This window comes from Bos indicus x Bos taurus, chromosome X (assembly GCF_003369695.1).
Source record: "Bos indicus x Bos taurus breed Angus x Brahman F1 hybrid chromosome X, Bos_hybrid_MaternalHap_v2.0, whole genome shotgun sequence".
Lineage (NCBI taxonomy): Eukaryota > Metazoa > Chordata > Mammalia > Artiodactyla > Bovidae > Bos > Bos indicus x Bos taurus.
This window is the reverse complement of record NC_040105.1, coordinates 128,369,282-128,397,035: the sequence shown is the minus strand read 5'-3', so window position 1 is coordinate 128,397,035 and position 27,754 is coordinate 128,369,282. Positions and strand designations below refer to the sequence as shown.

Sequence of the window (27,754 nt, the reverse complement as noted above, 5' to 3'; positions counted from 1 at the left end):
TAATCTATTTTTCCTTCCAAACTTTTCCATGAGCAATTATGTTTACCTAAAGCAAGTTAGAATGTAAGCTGCCATACTAGCTATACCTCAGTACTTTCATTCTAGGACACACAGTCAAATCAGAAAAAAGTCAAGAGTCATGTTTCTGCTTCCAGGAAGATTGAATAAAATGAAATCCAAAAATGTCTGAAGGGGACCGAGAAGACGTGGAGGCAGACAGTGCTCCAAACAAAATAATATTTTCCTGGTCAAAAAAAAAAGGAAAACCAACCAAATCCCTATTTGTTCTTCTCTCCCTCCTACCAGCCTTTCACAAGCAGAGCTTCCTGCAGGATAGGAGGCAGAGGAAGAACTAGCAATGAGAAGAGCTGGGATACTGAAGACGGCACCTCAGATTATAATCCTCCAGGCACCACAACAGGGGCTGCTGAGAAGAGATATAAGCCCTGGCTTCAGCACGAGTTTAGTCTGGTTTGTGCCTAAACCAGCTCAGAAGCAAATGACTTTAGGACTTGACTCAATATCACTCAATATTATTTCCATGATCCACTGTTTACTTTCTTTTCTCTGCCCACTTCCTCTTGGCTCTGTTTTTTTGTAATCTTATATTTGCTTCTCCATCGGGGTTTTCACTGGCTATACCATATTTAAAATTCTATGTATACGGCCTTGAGCCTTCAAAAACTACAACATAATCCTAAACGAACAGAAGGCAAACAATAATAATAACTTACTTTAGCATGAGAGTGTGGGAGCTATATGTAGCAACTGCTGCATTCTGCTGGCCTGTTCTGATGTGATTGGAATGAGCTGTGCAAATGTCTGTGTCTGAATATCTATACACTCGGCACATAGGTCTTTTCTACAATTAATCATTCGTTGCCAGATTGAAGATTCTGGAAGGTCTTTCCGTTTTGCTCTGTGAACCAGTGAAAAACCTTTTAGTGTTACAAATTGGCCCCTCCCCCTACCTCAAATCCTCAAAACAGTTTGCATTATAAAAACAGAATCAACTATTTTCCCTCATCTTTCCTGCATATACAGCCAAAATCAACCATTTTGTTCATCTCAATTAAAAAAAATTATTTTGTACATGTCAGAAATTGGGTGTTAATGGTTCTCACATTCATTCCCACTTGTTGCTATGACACAGTCTATCCCTCCAATCCAGCAGAAGAAAAATAGTCTCATTACCCTACTTTCCTGAAGCATTCAGAAGGTTTCGAGACCAGAACAAAACTCGAGAAGTAAAATAATTGCTTTGTATATTCCTGCTTCTGCCTTTCCAATTAAGTAGAGAAATCCTGGAGAGGCCTTATAAACATTGGAAGACTTGTCTGATCAGTGGCAACAAGGGAAAATTCGCAGTAAGAGTATGTGTCTATAGTCTCTCAGGTGAAGTGGAAGGTAAGATTATGTAAGAGGCAGAGGACGTGCCTTCACTGCAGTGTGACCCTGCGGATCTCATGGAGTTTATTCTCTAATGCCAGGTGCCCCGTGTACTCCACCCAGAGTCCCAGCATCATACTGAGGAAGTGCAAAATGGATACTGATCCACAATGAACACAAGTGGCTATGTAGATCTATTAGCCAGAAGAGAACAGAAACATTCTGGGGCTGACATCTAGATCCAGGCCCATGGAGGCCAACAACATGGCAGAGGAGCAGCAAAACCAGCTAGGACTGGGTCAGAGAGGGAACTGAGGCATCGTGCCACAAAGCACAAAGTACCTGTGGAATGGATGAACGTCAAGGTCACCAGGGAAGTAGAAACTCCTGTAGGAGGTATGCTGACTGTAGGAGAAGCCAGCTGAGTATATATACAACGCTGAGAAAAAAGGACTCAGAGGAGAATGACTGCAAAGGCCCATGGAGATGAGGACAGGTGGAGGAGAGCCTAGCACAGGAATGCTGCTCAAGGATGATGAGGATGGAAGACCTAAAGCTTTGGCTCTCTTATCCTCAAGGTTAAGCGTGAGCCAAGCTGATTCAGAGGGGGTGGGAAAAGCCTAACCAGAGCGGTAGTTGCTCAGGGTTAACATAAAAACGGGTGGAGGGACTTCCCTGGTGGTACAGTGATGGGAATCCGCCTATCAGTGAGGAGACAGAGGTTTGATATCTGGTCCAGGAAGATTCACATGCCACGGGGCAAATTAAGTCCGGATGCCACAACTACTGAGGCTGTACTCCTCAGCAAGAGAAGCCACCGCAATAAGAAGCCCACACGCCGCGACTAGAGTAGTCCCCACTCACTGTAACTACAGAAAGCCCACGCGCAGCAACAAAGACTCAGTGCAACCAAAAAAAAAAAAAAAAGGGTGGAAAACCGATGACTGGATAAACAAAATGTACTATATGGCCATAAGAAGAAAAGAAGTGCTGGTACATGCTACAACTTGGATGAACCTTAAAAAGCATTATGCTAAGTGAATTGTTCCATTTATACGAAATATCCAGAATAGGTAAATCTAGAGATTGAAAGCAGTTGGTTAGTTGCCAGAGGCTGACGGAAGGGGAGAATGGGAAGTGACCGCTAATGGGTACAAGGTTTCTTCTGGGGTGATGATATAGTCTTAGAACAAGATAGAGGTGCTGATTGTACAACACTGTGAATGTGCTAAATGCCACTGAATTGTACACCATAAAATGGTTACTTTTATATCATATGAATTTCACCTCAACACACACACACAAGCATGCATAGTTATCTTTATAGGTTGGGTTTTTGTTCCTTTGAAAATTCCTTACTTTTAGTCAAGAAAATTTATGAAAATCAAGAATCTTGAAAAAGAATAAGATTTGTCAGTGGGGACACCTGAGTAAAATGAAAAAATTGATGCTGAAGAAAATATCAATTAGTATCAGCTGGGTTATCATAGCATTTTATACCCTCCCACTATGGATCCACAGATCTCTCAACTTTTAAAGAGTCAAAGTGATTGTCACTCTATAGGCCATATTTCATATTCTTTCAGTTTTATCTCTTGTGAATAAACTTAATTGAACTATGCAGGAAAAGATACCCAATACAGATGGGTAGAACCTCTGCTTTGACACCTCTGAGGGGAGCTCTCTCTGGACTGCTGAGGAAAAAAGGCTGGCTGATTTTTTCCCTTATTTTTCTCCTCACTGAGTTGGAAACCCCTCAGCAGGGGCAGGCACTGGCTTCTAATACCTATCACTGATGCCCCACAGGGCCTAGTACATACTAAGTGCTCAATTTTTGTTGAAGGAACCTGAATTACCAGATGTTAAATGGAAAAACCAGCATTTTTTCTAAGGTTTTCAAATATGTATAGGTTCAAATAATTTCTCTCATGCTAATTCAAAATAAACGATTAAATAATAAAACAGGGCTTACGTGGTATCAAACCGTTTAAAAGAAGAATGAAAATTTCAGCCAGATAGTTGGCCTAACAGTTCTAAAAAGGTGCTTGAGAATGTATTTGCTAAATTGTTCACTCTTCATACAGGTATTTTCAGCATCATTGCAGGCAAAGCCTACATTTAGCTGTTTTTAAGCCCAGTGTTAGCTTTCTTCCGTGGGCACCTTTATATTTATCTTGGTCTCAGGGATTCTCTAGTTGAAATTCTCTGTGCTTCTACAAAGGCAAAAGATGGAGGATTTTCTGCCTTTGGCAATGGTAGGAGGTTTTTGCCTGAAGGATACATGCTGGTTCTCATGATGGAGTATACCTCACATGAGTCAAGCTTGCTAATTTGAAGACTTCTTTGTGAAATCCTGGAAGCCAATATTTATTTCCAGCCAAGATGGGGAGGAGGTGGAGGGCGGGGGAGGTGAGAAGACAAATGATGCTTACGTGGTACTCCCTGAGACTAGATGTGTGAAAACGTTCTTTTCCTGCATAGTTTGATTAATTTTATTCAGAAGAGACAAAAACTGAAAGGATGTGAGATATGGCTCTGTTCAGAGAGACAGTGACTTGTTTGACTTTTAAAAGTTGAGAAATAGGTAGATCCACAGTGGGAGGGTATAAATAGTTATGATAACCCAGCTGATATGGATTTTTAACATCAATATTTTCATTTTAATCATGTGTCTCCACTGACAAGTCTTATTCTTTTTCGGGATCCTTGATTTTCATTAATTTTCTTGATTTAAAGTAAAATATTTTCAAAGGAACACAAACCCAACCTATAAAGATAACAAAGTCACAACCCATTTGACAATATGAAGTGGCAACTGTTACTTAAGACTAAATGAGCAGCTCAAGGCTACTCTTCATAAATGGTGCAAAGAGAGGGCACACATATGCTCAGGCTACAGAACTTCATATTATTAAATGTATATTCTTGAGTAATTTGGTAAAAACCTAGTTTAAGACTATTTCCTGCTCTCATCATTGCATTGCATGCTATGCAGGCTAAGTTGCTTCAGTCGTGTCCAACTCTGTACGACCCCATAGACGGCAGCCCACCAGGCTCCTCTGTCCCTGAGATTCTCCAGACATGAATACTGGAGTGGGTTGCCATTTCCTTCTCCAATCATTGCATTAGGTCAGTGATTAAAGTACAGGTTAATGATAAGCCAAGGTTGCCAACCATGGAAGAAGCACTTCCTGGATTACACTACCCGTATTCTGTCTACAAATAACATTTGACTTCCTTCCTTCCTCCCACCTTCTTTCTCTTCCTTCCTTCATTTTCTGCATCATATATATTAACAATAAAAGTTGCTTTGAAAAAAATAGGTTTTGCAGAAGTAACAAATAAGAGCTTGAAATAATGGCTTCCCTCCATACTATAATATTTATTATTTTGTTCAATATCCTAAGATATTAAAAGCTGGCAAATTAAACAGAAAAGTTTTTGTTTAGCAGAGCTATTTTCATGGTGCAAAAGTGCCCCCTTGGTTAACTTCTGGACTCATTCAAAGTTAGCAGGCTTTGGATTCCACCATTTGATAGAAAATGATTTTCTCAGTTTCAGGACAACATCCTTCATGAAAGTATACCGAACATGAATAGTTTATATGAGTAAAATTCAATTTTTAAAAATCCCACTAATTCAAAAAACATAGGACTGCCTAAGAAGAAACTGTTTTGAAGTAACTAAAACGGGATCATCTGATATATCAGAAGATATATTCTGTGCGGTGACAACATTTGCTCTAAATGATCACAACAAGGAGGAAACAAATATTAGTGCTTGATACATAATAGGCACTCAAATATTTGTTAAATGAGTAAATGAATGAATGATTACAATAGTAAATAAGTATAAACTAAAATTTGCTTTTTAATTTAAAAAACCATGGTTATGCTGCTCAAAACAAATGAAAAATTGTTCATTTTCCACCATCTTAATATACCAGTGGGTAAGTTATTGGGATGGTTTCTCATCAAGTTTACGTAAGAACCACATACTGAACCTGTGGGAATTTTCTTTTTGAAATATGGTATCATTTATACCTGTTTTAATGGAGAAGGAAATGGCAACCCACTCTAGTATTCTTGCCTGGAGAATTCCATGGACAAAGGAGCCTGGCGGGCTACAGTCCATGGGGTCGCACAGAGTCGGACACAACTAAGCAACTAAACAGCATACCCGTTTTAAAGCATCTGCTTTTTATAAAGCCAAATACCAACTGCTTCTCTTTGATAATTTAAATGAATATGCCACAACAGTTGGATACATTTTCATGATTCTACTCAGCACCTGATAGAAACTTTAGCATGATAATATACACCCCATTCCCATTGTTCCAGGTCAGTACAAAGCTTAGTTGAGAAACAAGCTGTTTTCAGGCCTATGTTCTACTTTGCCCTGGGAAGAGGAGGGGTGGTGGGGGAAGGTAGAAAGAAGAGAACTAACACCAACTGAGCTTCCAGTATGTGCCTGCCTGCTAGGGGCTTTATCTCACCTGCTAGTTACAACAATACTGGGAGATACCCCTTTCTTACAGAAGAGGATCTTGACACTTGCTGGGTGAAGTGACTCACCCAAGACCACACCGAGTCAGTAGCAGAGCTGAGATGAAAACCCAAGTTCATGTGGCTCCAAAGCGTTCCTCCGTCCATGGCATTACACCACTAATTAATTCCATTTAGCATCATTATTAATTATCCTATGTCTGGATATTGGGTTCTGCTAGAATGTAAAGGTCTTCAAAGCAAGTAACTTGCCTGTCATCTTGTTCATCTTCATACCCCTAGCACCCACCTCAATGCCTAATGCACAGTATCTCAAAACATAATCATAAACATCAATCTCAAAACCTAAATGTTGAAGGTATGGATGAATGAGTGGATAAGGAGATAAAACACACAGACTGTTGGAACTAGTGCTGCTTTAACCCAACCACCTCAGTTCTTGCCTCAAGTCACTCGCCCTGGGTTAAACAACTGGCCAGTGAAAGATTCAGAACTTGCACCCAGGTCTCTTCTGTACTCCCCTCTACAACATGCTACCCCTTGCACGCACATTTTTGAAAGCATGTTCATCCACCCCATTATGGAGTTTCCTAAGCATTTTACCCTCCTGATTTAATTCTTTAATTGTAAGCCATTTTCTACACATACAAAGCAATGGCGGTCAGGAATATCACTAACCCGCTAGAATGAAGGCTCCTTGAGGATAGGAAAATTTGCCTGTTCTGTTTACTTCTACATGAGAGGCACTTAGAAAATGCTCAGTAAATATTTGCTGAAAAAGAATACATATTATTTCCTTTCCAGCGATTAGCAAATTCTTCAGAGATGACAAATGTTAGTACAGATAATACTAAGAAACACTCAAAGAATCAAACATTTCAATAAAAATGATGTGAAATGGTACTCCTCCTTCCCTCCCCTTTCTTCTTTTCTCCATCTTCATCTATAACACAGGGGGAAATAATGCAATTTCATAGGATTGACATAAGGATAGAGAGTTAACACATACAAGCACTTAGCATGGTGCTTGATATGTAGTTCATTCTCATAAATAACGACCATTAGTACAAATATGATTTCTTTAAATCAATCAATCAATAAGGGCCCACATAATGAGAAGGTGGAAGAAGCCAAAGACCCACAGAAAAAAGACTTGCTTTATGCTTACCATTTGTAAAATGTACCTGAATCCATAGTTCTCTGTGCGCTTCAAAGTTTGTAAGTTCTATGAGGGCTGTAAGTTATAGACAGCATGTGCCATGTCATAGATGTTCGTGTGTATGTTTTTTTCTATTATTTTTCTCATGAAATTAATGGAGAGAAGACATAACTAAGCCTGAGATGAGCATATGATGAGTATTTCTCATATACTGCTATATTTAACATTCAAAAAAGATTACCTCTCCACGAGTTCTTGTCCATTCCAGCAAAGAGTGTCATTTTCAGCCACAGGGCTATGGCTGCAGATGTAGCCAGGCAAAGCACTATAGAAGCTGATGAAAGATTTTAACTTCTGAATTAGTTCCCTGAAAGAAAAACAAAACATCTGTGCATAAGACGCAAGTAAACCCAGTATGAGGAAAGTTTAATTTCCTTATCAGCATGACAGAAAGGCTCTGCCAGGCTGATTAGAGCAATAAATGATTTTAAAAGACATTCTTGGCTACAAGGTCACAATTTAGGTTTTTTTTTTAATCAATAAAATGATATCAGAAAAAAAAGTTGCCTGCCATATAAGGTGCTATTCCTATCAGGAGGATGATTTAATTCTAACATCCATTTTCTAACACGTTCAGCTTCCATTTTTCATTCAGATGCTGTTACCTACATTCTCAAAGGTGCTGATTACAAGGCACATTGAAGCGCTACATATCTTTTGGCTTCTGAGTGTAATTGAGTGCATTGATTGTAATTTTCAATGCTATTACCCTAGAGATGGCCCCTTTCCATATAGACTCTGGCTATTAGTTGCAGATCAGAATCGCAGGGTGCTCAGAGCAGTATAAGCTCTATGAAATTCTCCTGACAATGTCATCAGAGAAACTCACATCTGCTAGAGGAGGAAGGTTTCTTTGTTCTTTGTTTGTATATTGTGGTTCCTATAAGGGGGTTGGGAGGGCTCTTAGTATATTTTATATATTTGCTCTGGCTTTCATGTTATAGGAGTGCGTGTGAGAGACAGACACACAGAGAGAGAGAGAAAACATATTATATATGCAAACATGCATAAACACACACCCATAAATACCCCGCAAAATTTTTGGCCTATTATCTTCTTTCAGATGTACATGAACACACAAAATAAGACACTATAGACTGGAGGGAAGTGTATATGCTTATAAAGAAATACTAAACTATCTATGCAAAAGATGTCCAGTAGTAAACAAACCAAAGTAAAATACTCTTTATTTTCTAAAGCAATATTTCTAGTATCAATAGAAAGGAAATTAAAGAGCACTTCCTGTATCCAAGTTTATCTTAAGTCTCCACTAAGTTTTTAGAGTCTCACTAGGGAATTTCCTGGCAGTGGAGTAATTATTCAATATTGTCTCCAGGCTAAGAATGGACTGACCTGATATACAGGCCTCTGGAGGAGCTAGAGGCCTGAATCTCATTTGGACACTGGTGAGAGCCCAGAAATGCCTTCTGGGGGTTGTTCTCAGATTTGGCTAAAAGAAGAAGACTGGTGGAAATTATTTTCTTGCATTTAATGCCATTTTCCATTTTATTACCATAAGACGACTCATTTCAACTAATGATTCAGAGGAAGACAGAGAGAATGCGTGCTTACAATACTTGGCACATCTTCAGAAAGGCTCGAATCACAGTAAAGCCAGGGTGATGGACAAAACAACTGGGGAAGGGCTATTGAGACATATATAACTCCTGATACCCCAACAGTTACTTCCTGTTATGCTCAAACTCTCTCATAGCCTACTCCTGGTAGCTGCGCTTCGTCAATCTCCAAAGTGAAGAGGCTCAGTATAGGGCTCTGAACATAAAAGTCAACATTATAGTTTCTCACAGAGGAAAAAGATGGGTTCAATTAACGCTAATAGGGGAGATGCTCCGTTTTACAAGGTAATAATACGGTTCCCAAGAGTGGAAATTGAAAGACTAAAGGCTGAGGCCGAGTAATTCCCCTCCTTACACGAGGAAATGGAATATGGCTATTAGTCTATGAGAAGTGATGGCCATCCCTTTAATGAAAGTTTCCCTTAGGCCTCCTCCTACCTCCAAATTCTCTCTCACTAACATAGCGCTGGCAAGAAAAATTGAACTCATAGCAAAGCCTTCCAGTTTGACTTTTCTAGAAGTTAAAAAAAAAAAAAAAAAACTCAGCATAACACTCTGAACTGCTTCCAGCCTCCCAACTCTTGGAGTCTTTTTCTTGGCTGATCATAAAGATCACTGACACACTGGAGCAGATTCAGAGAGGGTCTATCTAAGTGTTGAGGGGACGAAGGGCTGTGATAAACCTAAGACCTCCCACTTTAATATGGAAAGATATTACTCGGTTGGGTCAAGATAAAAGTCTAAGAAAGACATAGGAATGTAAATAATGTCTGGCTCATTAAAACTGTAGAACTTAGGGAATCTCTCTGACACTTGAACAAGGTAGCCTGGGGAAATAAAAGATCATCTTACTTCACAGAGTACTCATTACCTCCATAGGACATACACGATGGATCTAAGAGACTGTATTTTTAAAACTTGTTCCTGAATTAGTTGTTTTGAATTTAGAACACAGTATCATCTACGAGCTATGATATAATGATGGTTGGGTTCTCAGGACAGCCCCTTAAAACCTATTAGGAGTAGTAGCTAAGAGCACTGATTTTGGAGTCTAACTCATATGAGTTTCAAATGCCAATTATTCCCTCACTTACTTAACAGGAAAACCTTACTAGACAGACTAAACTTCTCTGAGGCTTAGTTTCTTTATTTTAAAATGAAGCAAACGATAGGTTGCTGGGATGATTAAATGAGACAATGCATGTAAAGTGCTTAGCATAGTACCTGGCACAGAATAATACCTTACTATGTTAGCCATTTGGCAATTTATTTCCATTATTATGAGCCTGTAGAATATAAATATATAATCTATAGAAATATATATTATATTCCAGATAAACTTATGTATGCAAGATAATTAAGCTTTTTCAAGTCCCAGATAACTTTATATACACAAGATAAATAATATTTCATCTGTTAAAGTGGGTATGAGAAAGTACAACCATGTTCTCTCCCTAAATATTTTTCCTGTTACTCTTTTTCAGAGACTAGCTAGCTATTGGACTGGGTAAATCACTGGACTAATCTGGTATAGCAGTTTGGATGGTCTTTACTTGGTAGCAAAGTGGTGGTGGCCTTCATAAGGATTCGTGTCTAAGAATCTGATGTTGAATTTTAAAAGGTAGATTAATCATCAGGTGGGATACCAAGGGGGGAAGGGAAGAGGGAAGGGATGGATTGGGAGATTAGGGTTGGCATATATACACTGCTGCTGCTAAGTCGCTTCAGTCGTGTCCAACTCTGTGCGACGCCATAGACGGCAGCCCACCAGGCTCCCCTGTCCCTGGGATTCTCCAGGCAAGAACACTGGAGTGGGTTGCCATTTCCTTCTCCAATGCGTGAAAGTGAAAAGTGAAAGTTTAGTTGCTCAGTTGTGTCCAACTCTTCGCGACCCGATGGACTGCAGCCCACCAGGCTCCTCCGTCCATGGGGTTTTCCAGGCAAGAGTACTGGAGTGGGGTGCCATTGCCTTCTCCCATATATACACTACTATGCATAAAATATATAACTGATGGGAACCGACTACATAGCACAGGGAACTCTATTCAATACTCTGTGTAATGGCCTATATGGGAAGAGAATCTAAAAATGAGGGGATATATGTATATGTATATCCGATTCACTTTGCTGTACAGCAGAAACTAAGAACAATGTAAAGCAGCTATATGCCGATTTAAAAAAAGAATTGAGATTCAAAAACAATTAAAAAATTTTTTTAAATAAAAAGATATGTTAATCGTCAGGGAAATGTAAATCAAAACCACAGTAAGATACCACATCACCAGCATGACTATAATAAAAAAAGACAGGAAGTGAAGAAACTGGAACTCTCACACATTGCTGGTGGGAATGTAAAATAGTGAAACCACTGCGGAAAAGAGTTTGGTGGTTTTTCACAAAGTTAAGCATAGCGTTCCCACATGACCCAGCAATTCCACTACCATAACAGGTATATACACAAAATAATTAAAAACAAGTACTCCTAATAAGTACATGTACACACCCGCTCATAGCAGTACTATTAACAATAGCAAAAGGCAGAACAAGACAGATGTGCATCAACTGATAAATGGATAAATGATTACATATTCCATATGATGGAGTATTATTCTGTCTTAAAATGAAAAAAGTATTCCTACATTCTATAACAGAGGTGTACCTTGAGAACATTATGCTAAGTGAAAGAAACCAGTCATGAAAGACCACATACGATTGATTCCATTCATGTGAAATGTCCAGAATAGGCAAATGGAGAGAGACATAAGGTAGATCAGTAGTTGCTTTGGGCTGGGACAGATGAAAGCTGGGGAACGACAGCTACAGGGTATGGGATTTCTTCTGAAGGTGACAAAAACGTTCGAGAATTCATTGTGGTGAGGGTTGTACAACTCTGTGACTATAGTAAAAACAGCTGAATTACATATTTTAAATGGATGAATTGTATGGTGTGTGGATTATATTTCAATAAAGCTGTTATTGAGACATAACTCCAGAAAAGCTACAAGGTGAAATATGTCTTAGAGAAAGAGAGGGCTTGTCTACAAGAGAGAGAGACTCCTTGAAACAGTGGAAAGAGACAGTCAGGAGAGCTGGGAAAGAGCCAGTTTGGATGGACTTGAAAAAAAGCTAAGGGTGAAGCGTGAGAAAAGAAATTGGTAAGAGCAGCAAAGAATGGTTAAAATCTATTTCTTCCATCTTAGAAAATGAACTCTGCTGCTTTGTTCTCATTATAAAAGAAAAATGTATGTTCACTATTGAGAATTTATAGAATATAGAAATGCAGAAAGGAAAAAACCCTCGTTTATAGTCCTACCAGCCAGAGATAATCATTGCTAATATTTGGATATATTTCCTTTGTAGACTTTCCTCTCCAGAAAAGTTTTACTGTTATTTCTCTAAAACCTATTCTTCTTGATAGGCTATTCACTGAGTTCTTTTTGGTTCTCAGTGTATATTACCCCCATTAGAATCCACCGAGAATCCAGGGTGGGTTTGGTATACAAAGAACATCAAAATGATGAAATAAATGCTTGTTCTCAAGTAACCCCCAGGACCTGCGGGATGAGGCAGTAGCTGCTCGATGAGAACAAGGAGCAGGGCTCTAGCGCATCTAGAAAACTGGCCAATACTTCACAGTCCCCACATACAGCTTTTCGGTTCCAAAAGACTGAGAAAATAAGTCTTGGTTTCCAAAAACTTTGATTTTTTAAAAGAAAGCCAGACGTTACATTTTTCAGGATAGAAGACTTTCTAAACTGATGGAGAGTTGATGACACCACAGCCCCCAAAGTAGCAGAGTAGGACAGAAGCAGTTTACTGCCTACTGGGTTTACTGGGCATCTCTTTCTCCTCTTCTTTGTCACTCCTTCCTACACTTGTTCTGGCATGGGAACTAAGTATATTTTACTTTTCTCTTTTCTTAAGTAACTTTCTGTCTCCCTGCTTATACTAGTAAGTTTAGAAGGAGATGAGTTGAATATTTTATTTCTTTAAAGAAAGATACCTAAAACTAAATTGACATACTAATGACCCACGTGTGACTCAGTTCAGATTTCTTTTCTTTGTGCTAGTAGCACGTGACAGACAATAGAAAAACCTCCACTCATGAAATAAGGCAGTCTGCTCAACTGAATTGTCTCTGGTTCAAAAAAAGAAAAAACTTTGGACAATTAGTCGCCTGGAATGGAAAAAACAATTTAATTGAAGGGAATGTTCTTTGATTCCAATTCCACTTTATTCTAATCATACATGTCAAACATATCATTTCACATATAAATAGTGGAGCCATAGGCTCTCGCTTGGGACAAACCCAATGCTTGCTCACAGCAGTCTACTCAGGAAAAAGAGTCTCTTCAATGTGTTAAATGTGGAACTAAAGGAGAGGGCCCCTTTGCATGCACGAACTATTTTGAAATGTTGCAGATGGGCACACGTGATCTTCCCTGGGGTCTCCCACCATCCTCAAGAGGAGCGTCCCCTTCTTGAGTTGTGGGGGAGGGGCTTCCCTTGGCTTTCTTGCAATGATTTGCTTGGGCCAGGCATCAAAGCAGCACTAATTGGAAACCACTGCAAATAAAAACAGCCTTTCATCCCCAACTGCAGATCTTGAACTTTTCTCCTTTATCATTAGGATTTTTTTTCTTAATATAAAATAATACGAGCTCAAAAAAATTGAAAACACAAAAAAGCATGTAAACTAAAATAATTATCATTAGAATGATGCAGAATCATGCTTAATTCTGCTGCAGAGAACCTTTCACAGTCTGACGCTAAACTATCATTTTCTACCATTCCAAAGACTAGCCCAGACTTTCTCTCATACTGTTCCCTTTGCCTGGAATACACTCTTTTCCTTCTTTCATTTGTAGAATTTCTGTTCTTCCTTCAAGGCCCACCTTAAGAGTTACCTTTTCACAAGAGAGCTGCTAACTTCCCCATCTATGATGCTGCCATTCTTTTGTACATAGCTCTGTTTTGGTACTCACCCATCAATGTATCAAAATTGTGTGTCTCTGTCTCCCTAACTAGGCTAGAAGCTCCTCCTATTTATCAGAGCCTAATCCTTATACCAACATAGATGGTGTTGACAAATGTTGAAAGCAGCAGAGTTCTATTTTGGGCAGAATGACTTGTACCAGATCTGAAACTCATTGATTCATTCAGGACATGTTTTCTTGTTTTGTTCAGAGGGTGGAAGGCACCACTGAGCTTACAAAGCTGCCCGGCCAAACCAGAGCAGCAATCGGAGAGGCAGTGGGAGTAAGCATTGATTTTGGACCAGGGAGCTGAGATCAGCTTTTGTTCTTTCCTTTCTAGGTCATTACTAGTGTCACCTAATCCATTGCCCCTTTAGGCCAAGTCAGAGAGGAAAGGGAGGAGGGGGAGTGCAGGACAAGGAAGGCTGGAATACATAGATGTAATTTCATGAGGGTAGAGGGACCATGTGACTTTCTCACGGGTTAGCATTTGGGCCAGAAGCTTGGTATGTAGATGCTGAATGGACTATATTCAACTACAGATTTTGTGTTTGGAAAAGGGAAAGATAGTGCTCATGTCATAAAATACCAAACTTTGGGGGGATATGCAAATGACAAGGTAAGTAGTATCATAGGGGAAGTGGTGAAAGAGACATTCATTAGAGCAAAGGAGGGTCAGACTGACATCTGAGATGTGCTGAAAATGTTCGAGTTGGAAAGGGCTGTGAAAATATCATTTCTTCTATTCTGATTGTCCTACTTGTACATCTTGTCCTATCCTCACTGGTTGAAATCTGATGACAGATATTTTCAATATTTGTATCTCCAAGGATTGCTGAGTCCCATACTTAGACCACCAGTTGAGTTATCAAATCGCCTTTAAATTGAACTAAGCAATTTCTAAGATTAGTTGTGTGTTGCAAACTACCCAGTTGGGGGCAGACAAAACAAACAGATGATTTCTGAATGCTACCAAAGGAATCCTGCATTTCTTTGTGTGTTTTTATTTTAATAAGGCAATGGAGCTTTTCAACTCATAATCAGATTCAGACAGCTTGCTTACAACCTCCACAAACTGAAAGCTACAATAGGGCTCCTTTCCAATTATCAGAGGATGGCCCTGGAGCATGGGTGTGAGGGGTGCTGGAGGCACAGATATTTTTTGGACAGTGTGAAATGCTGTGCAGAACAAAAAGAGAAATTTACAAAGGTGCTACCACTGCCCAAACAAGCCCTCTTAATAACATCAGATTGCGGGGGGCAGTGCATTTAGCAAGAGAGCATCTTAACCTTCAATTCTCCACTCTCCCTAAGAGGGTTTACAATGCCTATTTGAGAGAGTTAAATGAAATCAGATACTCTCCTGTTGCTTTGTTTTCTTATTCCGGCAGAGAATTCAGAAAGAAGGGCTCCATCTCAGTTTTGCTTCAGTTTGCAAAAAAAGATGAGAAGCATTATGGGGTGGGCTCATGTTTCCAACACCCAAGGAGTCCTACCTGACTGCAACTTAACTCAAGTCTACAGGTTTTGACATTTTTCTCACTACCCTTTCTTTTCTTTGGGGGTTAGCAACAAATTCAAAAATGAGTTTAACAAAGTGCCAAATCTGGGTGCTCAGCCAGGAACTCATTTACCAATTTTTTTCTTTTCCCTGGAGGAATCAACACCCATAGGGCTCTCCCCAATAAGGCAAAAGGGAATGGATCTCACAGAGCCCAAGATAGAAGGCAGCAGGATCTTAATAAACCTATTTACTTATAAGTGTGTTTAGGTTGACAGAGTAAACTCAAAATGTGACTGGAATACTGTGCTATTTTGAAAAAGCTTTACATGTGATTCTGTTACAAATTAATACACCACATCTCCCATGAAGCCTCCACTCTACCTGGGCAGAGCTCTCTCCTCCCCTGTTGGCTGCCTCCATAGACTCTGCACATTCTTTTGCACTTATAAAACTGGTTTGAAATTATTTGTACTTAAGTCTATTTCCACATTAGACTGACTTGGCAGAGCAGACTGTGTTTTGACTTTCAGTGTGTATACTGGCACATAATAGGTGTTTCCCAAATTTCTGAACTGAACAACAGCAGTAACAACAAAATATATATATATACACATACATGCACGTACATACACACACACATATATACACACAGTACTATATATGTAATTTATATTATTCTGTAAATAAAAACAAATATAACAAACATTATAATTTCTGTTTCATTTTATGTATTATTTATAAATAATACATAATATTATATAAATTCCTCATTTCAGTGCAATATGCAAGAGATTTCCATTAGTTAAAGATCAACAAGTAATGTTAATTTCTCGGGTGGTTTGGGCAGAGTGAAAGCAACGGAGAACAATGGACAGGGGACAGACAGAAGCTAAAAAGGGCCTCGAGAAATGCCTTAATTTCGTCTTCGCAGAAAGACAAAAATTTCCCAAAGAACCCCTTTGCTATGTGGAAATGGTTCTCAGAGTACTCTGGTGCCAGGACCCCTGAGATGGTTTTAAATATGTCCAAGGACTTTCTCAGTGGTCCAGTGATTAGGACTCCACACTTCCACTGCAGGGAGCGCAGGTTTGATCCCTGCTCGGGGAACTAAGATCCTGCATGCCTTGCGGCACTGCCAAAATAAAAAATATGTTTACAAAATCTTTGACACTCCTCTATTCAAGAGGTGGAGCTCAATTTCCCTCCCCTTGCATGTGGACTAGAACTGGTAACTTGTGTTTAACAAATCAAATACATCAGAAATGACAGTGTATCACTTATTCTGGGGAAGTCAGCAGTCGTGTTATAAGGACACTCAGAAGGTCCGTGTGGTAAGAAACGGAGGCCTCCTTCCAATCAACTAACTTGTTCCACGTGTAAATGAGTCCCCTTGGAGGTGGACCCTCCTGCTTCCCGTCACCTGTCAGCGGACTGCAGCTCCAGGAAACACCTTGACTGAAATTTCTTTGAGACTAAGGAGCACCCAGCTAAGCTGCTCCCAAAGTCCTGACAGAAACTGGGAGATAATAAATGTTTGTTGTTTTAAATAACTATGTTTTGTTGTCACTTTTTATATAGCCCCAGATAACCAACACAACCCAAAAGGTTCTTAAGAATTATTGAGGACCCCGAAGAGCTTTTGTTTACATGATATATAGTGACATCTACTGTTTTAGAAATTAAAACTCAGGAAAAAAATTTTCATTTATTATTAATTTTAAACCAACAAGTCTTGATATGTTAGCATAAATAACATTTTAATGAAAAAAGTGTGAAAAGCAGTAAAGCTTTTGTGTTTTTGCAAAATATCTTCGCTGCCTGGCTGAACAGGAGACAGCTAAATTTCGGCATTGGTTTCTGTATTTAATGTGTTGTCATATATTATTTTGGTTGAAGTGTATGAATAAAAACCAGCTTCACACAGATATGTAGTTAGTAAAAGGAAGATCTTACACACCTCTGAAAGAGTTTCTGGGACTCCCTGAGTTCTCAAATCACACTTCAAAACTGCTGCTCTAGGGAAACTAGAAATGTATTAGGTTGGAAGTCAACAAAGACAATGGGACTTCCTGAAATGCTTTGGAGGACTGTCTCTCAAGTGGCCTTACTGCCCTCTCTCACTCTAAACTATATCATATATGTTTAAGAGTTGCCATTTCAAAATCTCCTGTAGTAAATGGGTATGAAAGAATATAACTTAGTCCAAATCTGAGACTGTTACTTATTTCATCTCTTAATTTTCCATCTCTAGGCCAATCTCTCCCAATCCTCTCAAAGTCATCACAAGGCTAAACTCATGTCTAGCTATTCCTGAGCCAGTGGCAGGGTTGGCTACTGGTGCAGTCCTTTTGGGGAAATCAGTTCTTCAAGATTTGCACTGAACTTCCCAATCCAGTTTTTATCCTTTATAGGTAAGCATGAAACTATAATAGGGAAGGAGGGAATCCAGATGGGGGAAGGAAGAATGAAAAGAATAAGAAACTTTAATTTGGTCCCTCAACTGTCTGAAGGACAGTTGTCCTTCTGAAGGAACTGAAACCAAATCCTTCATTTTATCATTCTTAAAAGAGTGTGTAGAGTGTACACTGTAGGTGTGTACACATCAGAGTGTCTTGCCAGTTTCTCTTTGGTGAACTCACCCCAGACTCAATGTCTGGGAATTGGGAAAGACACAAACCAAGCCATGGAATTGTGAGACCAGATCATAAATAAAAAAGGTTTTGCTTAATCAATAAAGATCTTGGGAAATCTATTCCACTCTGTGTTGCTGTACTGGATATTTACATATGGTAAATTTACATTTAAATATGGCTTGGATATAATACAATATCTTTTTTCTTTTAACATTAACAGAGGATAGAATTTAATTAATTGAATACTCTACTCAGAAGAACTAAATAACATGTATTTAAGAAGCTTCACTCCAGTGGTTTTTGATCTTAAAACACAATTGCTAATTGTATGCTGAAATCTAGAAGGAAAAAAAAAAAAAACCCTCTCACCTTCTTCGGCTGGATAAGGTTTCTTCACGTTCTACACGAGCAACTTTTAATACCTTCTTGTCAATAAATAGATCTTCAGGATAATAAGCAGATCTATATTGACGTTGTTGAGAATGGGCACATAACTTGCCAATCTGAAAAAAGAAATGCAATATAATTATATGATACTTTCACAGATATGATAGTAGAAACAAATTCTGAAAAGCACTTCAATTTCTTCCCCAATTTCTTTTTAAAGAGCAGAACGAAGCTATTACTGGAGTCAAAAAAGGTGATACGCTTTTAAGGCAAAGAACCAGGAAGGCTGAAGACCGGGGGGGGCACTTTGGGTGCAGTCTATTCACAGATTTTCTCAGATGAAAATGCCTTATTTCTATAGTGAAGTACACGTTAGAAAGGACCCTCTACACAGGACTTATGCTACTGATACCTTTCAATGGCACTTGATATTTATCCCTAGGAAGTTCACAAATGGAAACTTTCAAGTTTAGGAAGGTTTGGTGTAGGAAGTGAAGGGGTGTGTGGGAGATGTACAGAGTAGTCTGTTAATAGAAGAGCAACCTCCTGCACACAAAGTGATCCGATTCTTCTGAGCATTTTGCTAGCTCTTTTTAAAATTATATAAATCTCAGGTGTACAGCATTAGAATTTAAAGCTTAGCTCTATTATACTCAGAGCAATGATAAAAATGGCATCAGCTTTCTTATCTCAAATCTAAATGATTTGGTGCAAATATTTGTAGATTTGTTATTTGTTCATTTTCAGTCAAAAGCCTGAATAAACTTCTATATAAGTATGAATATTAACATATGTTTCCCTTTGTGCCAGATGCTATGCTTCGTTTCCTTGTGTGTTATTTTAATAAGGCAACTCACTGTGTGCTAAGTCGCTTCAGCCATGTCCAGGTCTTTGCGACCCTAGGGACTGGAGCCCATGAGGCTCCTCTGTCCAGGGGATTCTCCAGGCAAGAATACTGGAGTGGGGTATCGTTTCTTTCTCCAGGGGATCTTCCTGACCCAGGGACTGAACCTACGTCTCTTTACATCTCTTGCATTGGCAGGTGGGTTCTTCACCACTAGCGCCACCACTTAATTAGGCAGAGGGCTTTTCAATTCATAATCAGATTCAGACTTCCCATTTTACAGCTGAGGAAATTGAGGCTCAGAGAGGTGATGTGACTTGCCTGAGACAAACAGGCAGTGGATTCACCGTCTGCCTTGGAACCTACATGTCTGACTTCAAAGCTAATGCAACATCGCCTTCCAAGAAGATGATGCTTGGTTTCCAGTTGCTTACATTCTATGTTTGGGGATAAGAAAGAATTCCCCATTCTCAAAAACATAGACAAGGTTTAAATATAGATTGTATACTTTAGGAAAAATACTAGAGATACCTTGTGAAGACAAAGGTTATATCTTTGTCAACTTCTATACCTCCATGGAATTCACATTGGATTTTACACACGGTTAGGCATTTAGTAAAGACATAATTGAAGTGAATTGAAGGAAAATCCTAGTATCTGATCTGGCATACCATTCTACCGAGAGGCCATGGGCTCTGAGTGCTAATCCCAGCTTTTGGATTTCTGAAGATGGTCCTGATCATATTCACTAAGTTATCAATCTCTTAATAAAGGGACAAATAGCATGTAGCTGGTATAGCTTTGGAAAGTTATCCATATATAAATGAATTTTTGAAGTATAAAAAAATTTAGAATCCGCAGTAATATCACCTCCATTTATGAAAGACAGCACCTATACAGCATGATATTCAGACCACCTCTTCTCAATAGTTTATCTTAATGAGAATAAAACAAAAGTTGCAGACATTTTAAAACACTCCATTTGGCTTTGGAATGTATGATACTGAATTTTTCAGATGTGTTTATGTAATGCCACTTGACTTGGGCTAATTAACTTCAAATGAAGAGTCTGTATTCTCTGAATTCGCCCCATTTGGTGGCAGTCTGGTAGGGTACTTTAGGCAGGGGCTGCCTGGCTGCACTGGGGAGTTAAATTTTAAGAACTTACATAATGCAGCTACAAATAACTGAGTGCAGACTGTGCATCATAAAATTATGTCCTTAGACACATAGGCATTTCTTTGTTAAACTGCAGATGACCGTTCATGGAACAAAATCTTGATTTTCCTTCCATAAATATCTATTTATGACTCTGTGAACACATATCAATGTTAGAGTTTATTTCAGAGAGATTCAAGTATTCTAATCATCACATTCAGGAGCACAGGACACACTTTCTTCATCGACACCTGCTTCAAATCCAGCACCAAAATCACAATCTTTCACACATCTTGCACAGTAACTTGCCTACTCGCAACCCACAGCTGCAAAATCTCCCTCGCCATTGAAAGTCTGCCCTTTGTATCAGTGAATACTAATTGGACCCCAGCAAGACTTTAAAGTTTTGAGTCCCTCCAAATCTACTGGAAAGGGGGGCAGCTGAAGCAGAAGTAGGAAGGTTAAGAACAAATGAGAATGTAGCAAGCCTGCAGTCTGACCTTTCTTCCCAAGCCACCCAATGTGGCATTATCAAGCCGACTTCCCAAGGCTCTGTGTGGGGTAAGGGGCAAACAATGGTATCCTGCCAACACCCCCACTGCCCCATCTGAAATCTGCCACATCTTATCAGACAGGCTGTATTTTCTTCCACAAATCTACCATGAAGCAAATTCTTCTCATATACAAAGCGTTTGTCAAATGTAGACCCCCCTTTGGGCCCTTCTCTCCACATCTTTCTCCTCCACACTGTGTGAGCTGTAGGTGAATATTATGAGCTTATTTTGAGAAGTAGACATAAAAAGAAAACATAATTTACAAAGAGATGCGGTATTCACATTAAAGAGGTCCTTTCAGCTCCCTACTTGGGAAACCTCAGGCTATGCTGAGAGACCTGGCTCTTACTCTATAGCTGCACTTGCTAAAGAAGTCAGCCTCCCAAGTGGCATTTGAGAAATCAGTATCCTGCCCAGGAGTTTTAGACTCTTAAATAAAAAGTGCAGTCCAATTTCTTCTCACTGACTAATGTACCTAGTCAAGGATACCACTACCTTTAAATCTACTTAGTTGGAGTGAATTTATTGGATACGAAGGTGTCTCTATCAGTAGACCGGGAATATAAAACCTTTTTGTTCTCCATGAACTGTGATTCCTAATGGTGCCTTTATTTATGTGCCAGAACCTGTGGCAGGGAAAGCAATAGTGCTCTGAAGTGTTATAAGATCCAAAGTGTTAGAAGAAGCCAGGGCCTCTGAGCATATCCAGGCCAGCAGGTCGTTGTTGGTTCTAGGAACTCTCAGGTGACCAAAAAACTCAGACTTGATCTTTCCCTCTAACCAGAGTCCAGAAGCACTGGCTTTGCACATACCTGGAGAATATACACTGCTGGGCCCAGCAAGGTATTTGTAAGTAAGAACACAGCAGACTGGACATCAGGAAGTGTGGCCTACAACCCCACTTCCACCTGTCACTGACGGAAGGACTTCCTTTTGACCTCCCATAGTTCCAATCCACCTTTAACTCTAGTCTCAAAAGAGGAAGGTGTGGTATTTGAAGTGCCATATTTTATTCTGGGCTCCTTTGAGAATGTGGGGATTCCTTTCCCAGTAGAGTACTTTACCGAAGATTTTGAAACTATGCCAAGCATTTGGGTTTGATGCAATTCACACATACACCCCATAATCAACATGTCAAGAAATGCAGATACTCTACTGATTAAATTCATTCTCAGGCACCCATTCATTGTTGGTTCTAGGAACTCTCAGGTGACAAAAAACTCAGACTTGATCTTTCCCTCCAGATGGCTGAGCAGAGAAAGAGGGTCTGTTGTAAGCTTCTCATCAACATCAATGCCTTGCATTTGTAACATAATCTCTCTCTCCAGCCTGGTGCCTCACAGGAAACCTCTCCACCCATTCCCTATTGTATCCAGTGAGTCCTACCACAGTGCTCCGAGGCATATAGTACAGGTATTATTGACCCTATCTTAAAAGATAAGGAAACTGAGGCTCACAAAAGTTAAGCAACTAAAACAGAGTCAAATGCCTAGTAAATGGCAGAGCCGGGGACTAGAAGCCAGATCTGTCTGACTTTAAAACCTATGGTTTTGTTTTTGCTTTCCCCCCCCCATGCCATGGATTTCTATCAAAAGGATTGACTCTGAGGCTTGGTGTGGCCTGGTTCCATAGTTATGTGGACATCCCACCCATAACTGCAGAAAGATAATGATTATGAAACCTCTAAAACTATACTTCAAAGAAGGGCTCATTCTTAAAGATCAACAGAAAAGTGATACCCAATTTTGACCAAAGTTTCAGAAAGTATTGCTCATGGAATGATTTAAACTCTCTGACCTGCCAGACAAGATTCATTTCATAACCATACCAAAGCACTGAATGTCAAGTTCTGTTGGATGTGGGAACGTGGTTCTCAAGTAGGTCTAGCCTGCTGCTTACTGCCTGCAGGATATCCCTGGATCCTGCCAGGTCTGTTCTGGTATCTGGCTTGAGTATATCCTTTACAGTTTCTCCCCAAATGGAAATTCCAGGTTAATCCTATGGCTACAAGAATTCAAGAGGTTTAAGCTTTTAGCTATACTGGCCTACATTAATGAGTATCTCTGCCTCTCCCCTACTCTTAACTAGCCCTAACTGCTCTCGATTTAAACATCAGGTGTATGACTTTACATTCTCTTTCTTAAAAAGCAGCTAAGGGGGGTGGGGTGGCGGGCGGGCGGGTGGGTGTGTGTGTGTGCTTTAACTTACATGGTCCATAACAGAAGGAAGAGCAGGAGGGAAGGGGGAAGAGGAGGAAGGAGAGGAAGCAGCAGAAGTGAAGAGAGAAAAGTTCCCATCACTAAGGCAGTGGCGCGAGCTGAGCCGGCGACGACACATACTGCCCTCAGCAATCTGACCGCTTCTAATTGGTAAGATGGATATCCCACTGACTTCTCCTGTGAGCAGTACAGCTCCTTTCCTCTCAAGAGCTGTGCCTGAGGCCACCAAGACTTGAGGACCTCTAGGGGACCTTTTCAGTTTTATTTAATGACAGAATAACTACTCTGCTAGAATCCAGCTGATGACTGTGGTCGCAAGGAGTGTTTCTCTGAGCAATGTTGCTAAATAATTCATATAAATTTAGTCTTCCATTGTCGATGGATGTAGTAGAATCCTGAAGAATTAAAAATAAAATATCCTATATAGTTATACAATTTAATATTGATTCTGACCCTGCAGTCCACTCTGGTGGAATATTATGTGTGGTCTTTGTTTTAGGGAACCTTGCCATGGATTTTCCCCCCATGCCTGGGGCTGGGGAGAGGGTAGTGTGAAAAGGCCGTAAGGTTCCAGTTAAATGAAAAGAATGAACTGAAGTTCATTTTGTTCAATTGTCTATCATATCATTGTTCAATTTCACTTAATTAAATCTTAAAGTTTTAAAACAAAATATACATTGAAATTATGTGATATACAACATAAACTTTTAAACAGTAGCAACCATGCCCATTTAACAATTCTACAGGTATCATAAAAATGCTAATATATGTTAATGTTTAGTCTGTGGTTAATGTTTTGTCTTGTTAATTTCCCCAGGGCTTTTATTACTGATTTAAATCTGCCACACTACTCAACTGATTGCACTGCTTCCATGAACTGCATGGAAGTAGCTCAAATGAATACTGATTAACAGAAATGAACAAACATTTGGCTGGGCCAACCATTCTTATTATATGCTTGTAATCATTACATACATTTTCTTACAATGAGATGGGCATGGCAGGCAGTTTCCACTCATTTTTCCTACAGAATATATGCATATGAGTATTAAATTAATTTATAACCTTGTACTTTGGGAAGCACATCATTATTAATTAACTATTGATTGATCAGGATAGAGAGCACAGAGGATAATGAACAGACCTGGGGACAATGTGAGCATTTTATGCTCCCACAGATTTGCTGTGACTCATCATTAATTGCTTGACAATTAAAATAAAAGTTCAGTAATAATCTGTAATGTATTCTGAATCAAGCTATTTTTAAAAATCAGGTGACACTGTTTGAACATTTCATTCAAGTCAGCTCTTTAAATAAGCTGGAGTTTTAAAAAACGGAACTAATGTCCTATAGATCAGTCTGATGTTTAGTTGAACTGTATCACTTACAGTAAAAAGAGCACGCAATTTGGAGTCAGGAGACCTGGGTTCCAGTCCCAGTACATCCTCCTACCATTTCAATAACTGTAGAAGAGTCCTTTAATAACCTTCAAACTCGGCTTCCTCGTCTGTAAACTGAAGATAATAATGCCTGCTGTACCTGGCAGTAGTGTGAAGATCAAATAAAATAATGGATGAAAGTGAAATGTCTCCCACATCCAGACAGAAAACTGACTCATTCATTCCATAAGGCAGAACTGCTTACCTTTGGCAGCCCTCTTTGTGAATTAGAATCCTGGCCTAGCTGGTCAGGTACATAGCTACCTATAAGTAATATTTGGAGGAATTCTTTAAAAGGGGGACTTTGGGGAACTAGTGAAACTGTTTGGTGAGACTGGATCCCCACTCTGAAAGGGAGCCATACTGAGTCTGCCCACATTGTTCATGCATCACAGTCTGATCTGTTTTGCGCTGGGACACCTGGGATATCCCATTCTGTTCTTCAGGGTTCCAATTATTGATGGGTGCTACATGATCTTCGCCAGTTACTCTGTGTCTCTAACTTGTTTACTTGTGTCCATGGGAATGAATGCTGTGAGGAGGCGAGACAGGTTTTAAAAACTCATTTTGTGGAAGAGACTTTTATTTTTAGTAATTTATAACTGTCATAAGTGGATTCTGAGAAGAAACAGAACTGTGCATGTGTGCCTAAAGTTTATGTAATACCAATCCCTTCCCAGCACCAGGAGCCTAGGACTTTATTGTTTAATCACATATGGCCAATATTGTGGGGGCTAAAAGAGAACTCCATGCAGTCAATAAACTCAATACTGAATTCAAACACACTCTTCCAAGTATACTCATCTGCTTGTGCTCCCTGTCCCAGCGAACAGGAATCAATCACCTACTCACAATTGCTCAAGCCAGAAGAAATGAAAGCATTTCTGGTGAATTCTCCCTTTCCCTGACTTCTCTATGTCCAGCCACTAAGTCTTATTTTTTTCTCTTATATAACTTTTAAACTTCTGGGCTTTTCTCTATACTCAGCTTTTAGGATACCATAAACTGCCTCAAGAAACTCCAATACTTTGGCCACCTGAACCGAAGAACTGACTCATTGGGAAAGACTCTAATGCTGGGAAAGATTGAAGAGGAAGGAGAAGGGGACGACAGAGGATGAGATGGTTGGATGGCACCACCAACTCAATGGACATGAATTTAAGTGAGCTCTGGGAGTTGGTGATGGACAGGGAGGCCTGGCGTGATGCAGTCCATGGGGTCACAAAGAATCGGACATGACTGAGAGACTGAACTGAACTGAAACTGCATCTTAGAGCAGTGCTTCTCAAACTTGGATATGTATACAAATCACCTGGGATCCTACACAGTTAAGATTTGAACACACACAGTATATCTGGGGTGAGGTCTGGGATGAGCAGCAAGGTCCTTGGGCTGCTGCTAAGTCACTTCAGTCGTGTCCGACTCTGTGCAACCCCATAGACAGCAGCCCACCAGGCTCCCCAGTCCCCGGGATTCTCCAGGCAAGAACACTGGAGTGGGTTGCCATTTCCTTCTCCAGTGCATGAAACTGAAAACTGAAAGTGAAGTCGCTCAGTCATGTCCGACTCTTAGCGACCCCATGGACTGCAGCCCACCAGGCTCCTCCGTCCATGGGATTTTCCAGGCAAGAGTACTGGAGTGGCGTGCCATTGCCTTCTCCAAAGGTCCTTGCGCAGTGGTTATCAAAGTGTGGCTCCAAAACAAGCAGCATCAGTATCACCTGGGAACTCATTACAAATGCAAATTTTAAGGCCTGACCTTAAACCTATTGAATCAAAAACCCTGGGAGTAGGGTGTGGCCATCCTCCAGGGGATTTTGATACACTTCAAGTTGGAAAACCACCAGTACATAGATGAGCCCAGCATCCTCTTAATTGGCCTTCCAACCTCCAGTTTTGACCTCTTTCAATTCAGAGGAACCTGACATGCTACAGTCCATGGGGTTGCAAAGCATCAGACACGACTGAGTGACTGAACAACAGCAGCAAATTCATTCCCTTAACAGCAGTTCTCTGAGACCCTCTCAGGAAGTCCTAGAGGTCAAATCTATTATCATAATAGTACTAAGACTTAACTTGGTCTAGTCCCTCACAAATACATTGAATAATTTTCCAGAGACGTCATGTTGTATAATGACATCATTGCTCTGGAATATGTGGGTCTAGATAGCACGTTTAGGGCACAAATATATTTTATTTCAGAGGTTAGTTTATTCTCAGTCCTTAGTGCTCTCATTGGCTATTTACTTAGGTTATGCCTACTATAATTTTTGTAACTTCATTATCATTTAATTGTAAAATCCGGAAGCTTTGTGTCTATGTGAAAACACAGGAAGTAACTACAGTTTGTAGTCTTATTTGCAATAATAAACATTTTTTGAAAAAGTATTAAGATTAACTATAAACAAAAATACAACAAAACCTCATTCCTTTGGCCTTATATACATTAATAATTCATCATAGGGTGTATGATTCAACATTTCAGAATAGGACTGTAGTGTGAGCTAAGTTGTAGTCATCTTGAAAATCATTCAGTTTAAAGAAAAAGGAGTAAAAAAAAGGAGTTAAATATTTAAAAGAAGTTATGAGTTCTTTAAAAGTCAAAATTTGTTAGAGCTTTTCAAAATAGAAATGGAAAAACAACTGAAGCATAGTTTAGGGTAAGCTGTTATATTACAGTAGCTGGAGAGTTACACATGGGGTGAAGAAACGAATAAACACGGAAGGACTGATATTTGCTCAATGTCTACAGGATGAAGACTCAATAGGAAAAAAAAAAATCACACCACCTTCCAATGAAAGAAGGTAACTCACCAAATTAAAGATTTAGCTGCAAACATAAAGATGGAGTTATACCTCCTCAACAGAATTGAGTTTTTGCCTTTCAAATGGACAAGTCTACACTCATGAGCTGGACCTGCTATTTTGCTTATATCCATCCAGTATAACTAATCATCGAAGATCTATGAGAATTTGGGGGGAAAACATGAGCAGTGTGGAAATACTGTGTTGAATAATGTTGAAATTCATGATTTACCTTCAAAAAACTATGAGGGCATTTACATTGATGATGCAAAAGATATAGGAGGTAAAACTGCTGGCAGCTTAGCATGAGTCGGGTTAGAGACACCAAATTCTTAATAGTAGTCACTGTACTTCCCACTGCTAAGCACTTCCGGTTTTTAAAAAGCCAATTTCACTTACTGCACTTGAAGAAACAGTAAAAATTTGAGTAAATGTTCACCCTTGGAAAGGAACAAAATAAGCCGGTTACTTTAAAGAAAACAATTGACAGTTTGTAACCAATGATAAAATTTGCATTATCAGGGCTCCCAGTTCCACATGTAAGG

The 27,754-nt window shown here is 39.6% G+C and overlaps 1 protein-coding gene across 1 annotated transcript in view; it reads right to left on the bottom strand.

Annotated features, from left to right (window-relative positions):
* Positions 1 to 27,754, bottom strand: part of GPC3 (glypican 3) — a 463,539-nt gene that overhangs the window by 142,033 nt on the left and 293,752 nt on the right. The window contains exons 4-5 of the mRNA XM_027534191.1: positions 18,173 to 18,306; positions 7,295 to 7,420 (exon numbers count right to left, since the gene is read on the bottom strand). Of these exons, the coding sequence (XP_027389992.1) occupies positions 7,295 to 7,420; positions 18,173 to 18,306 (260 nt within the window). The remainder of the gene's footprint in view (positions 1 to 7,294; positions 7,421 to 18,172; positions 18,307 to 27,754) is intronic.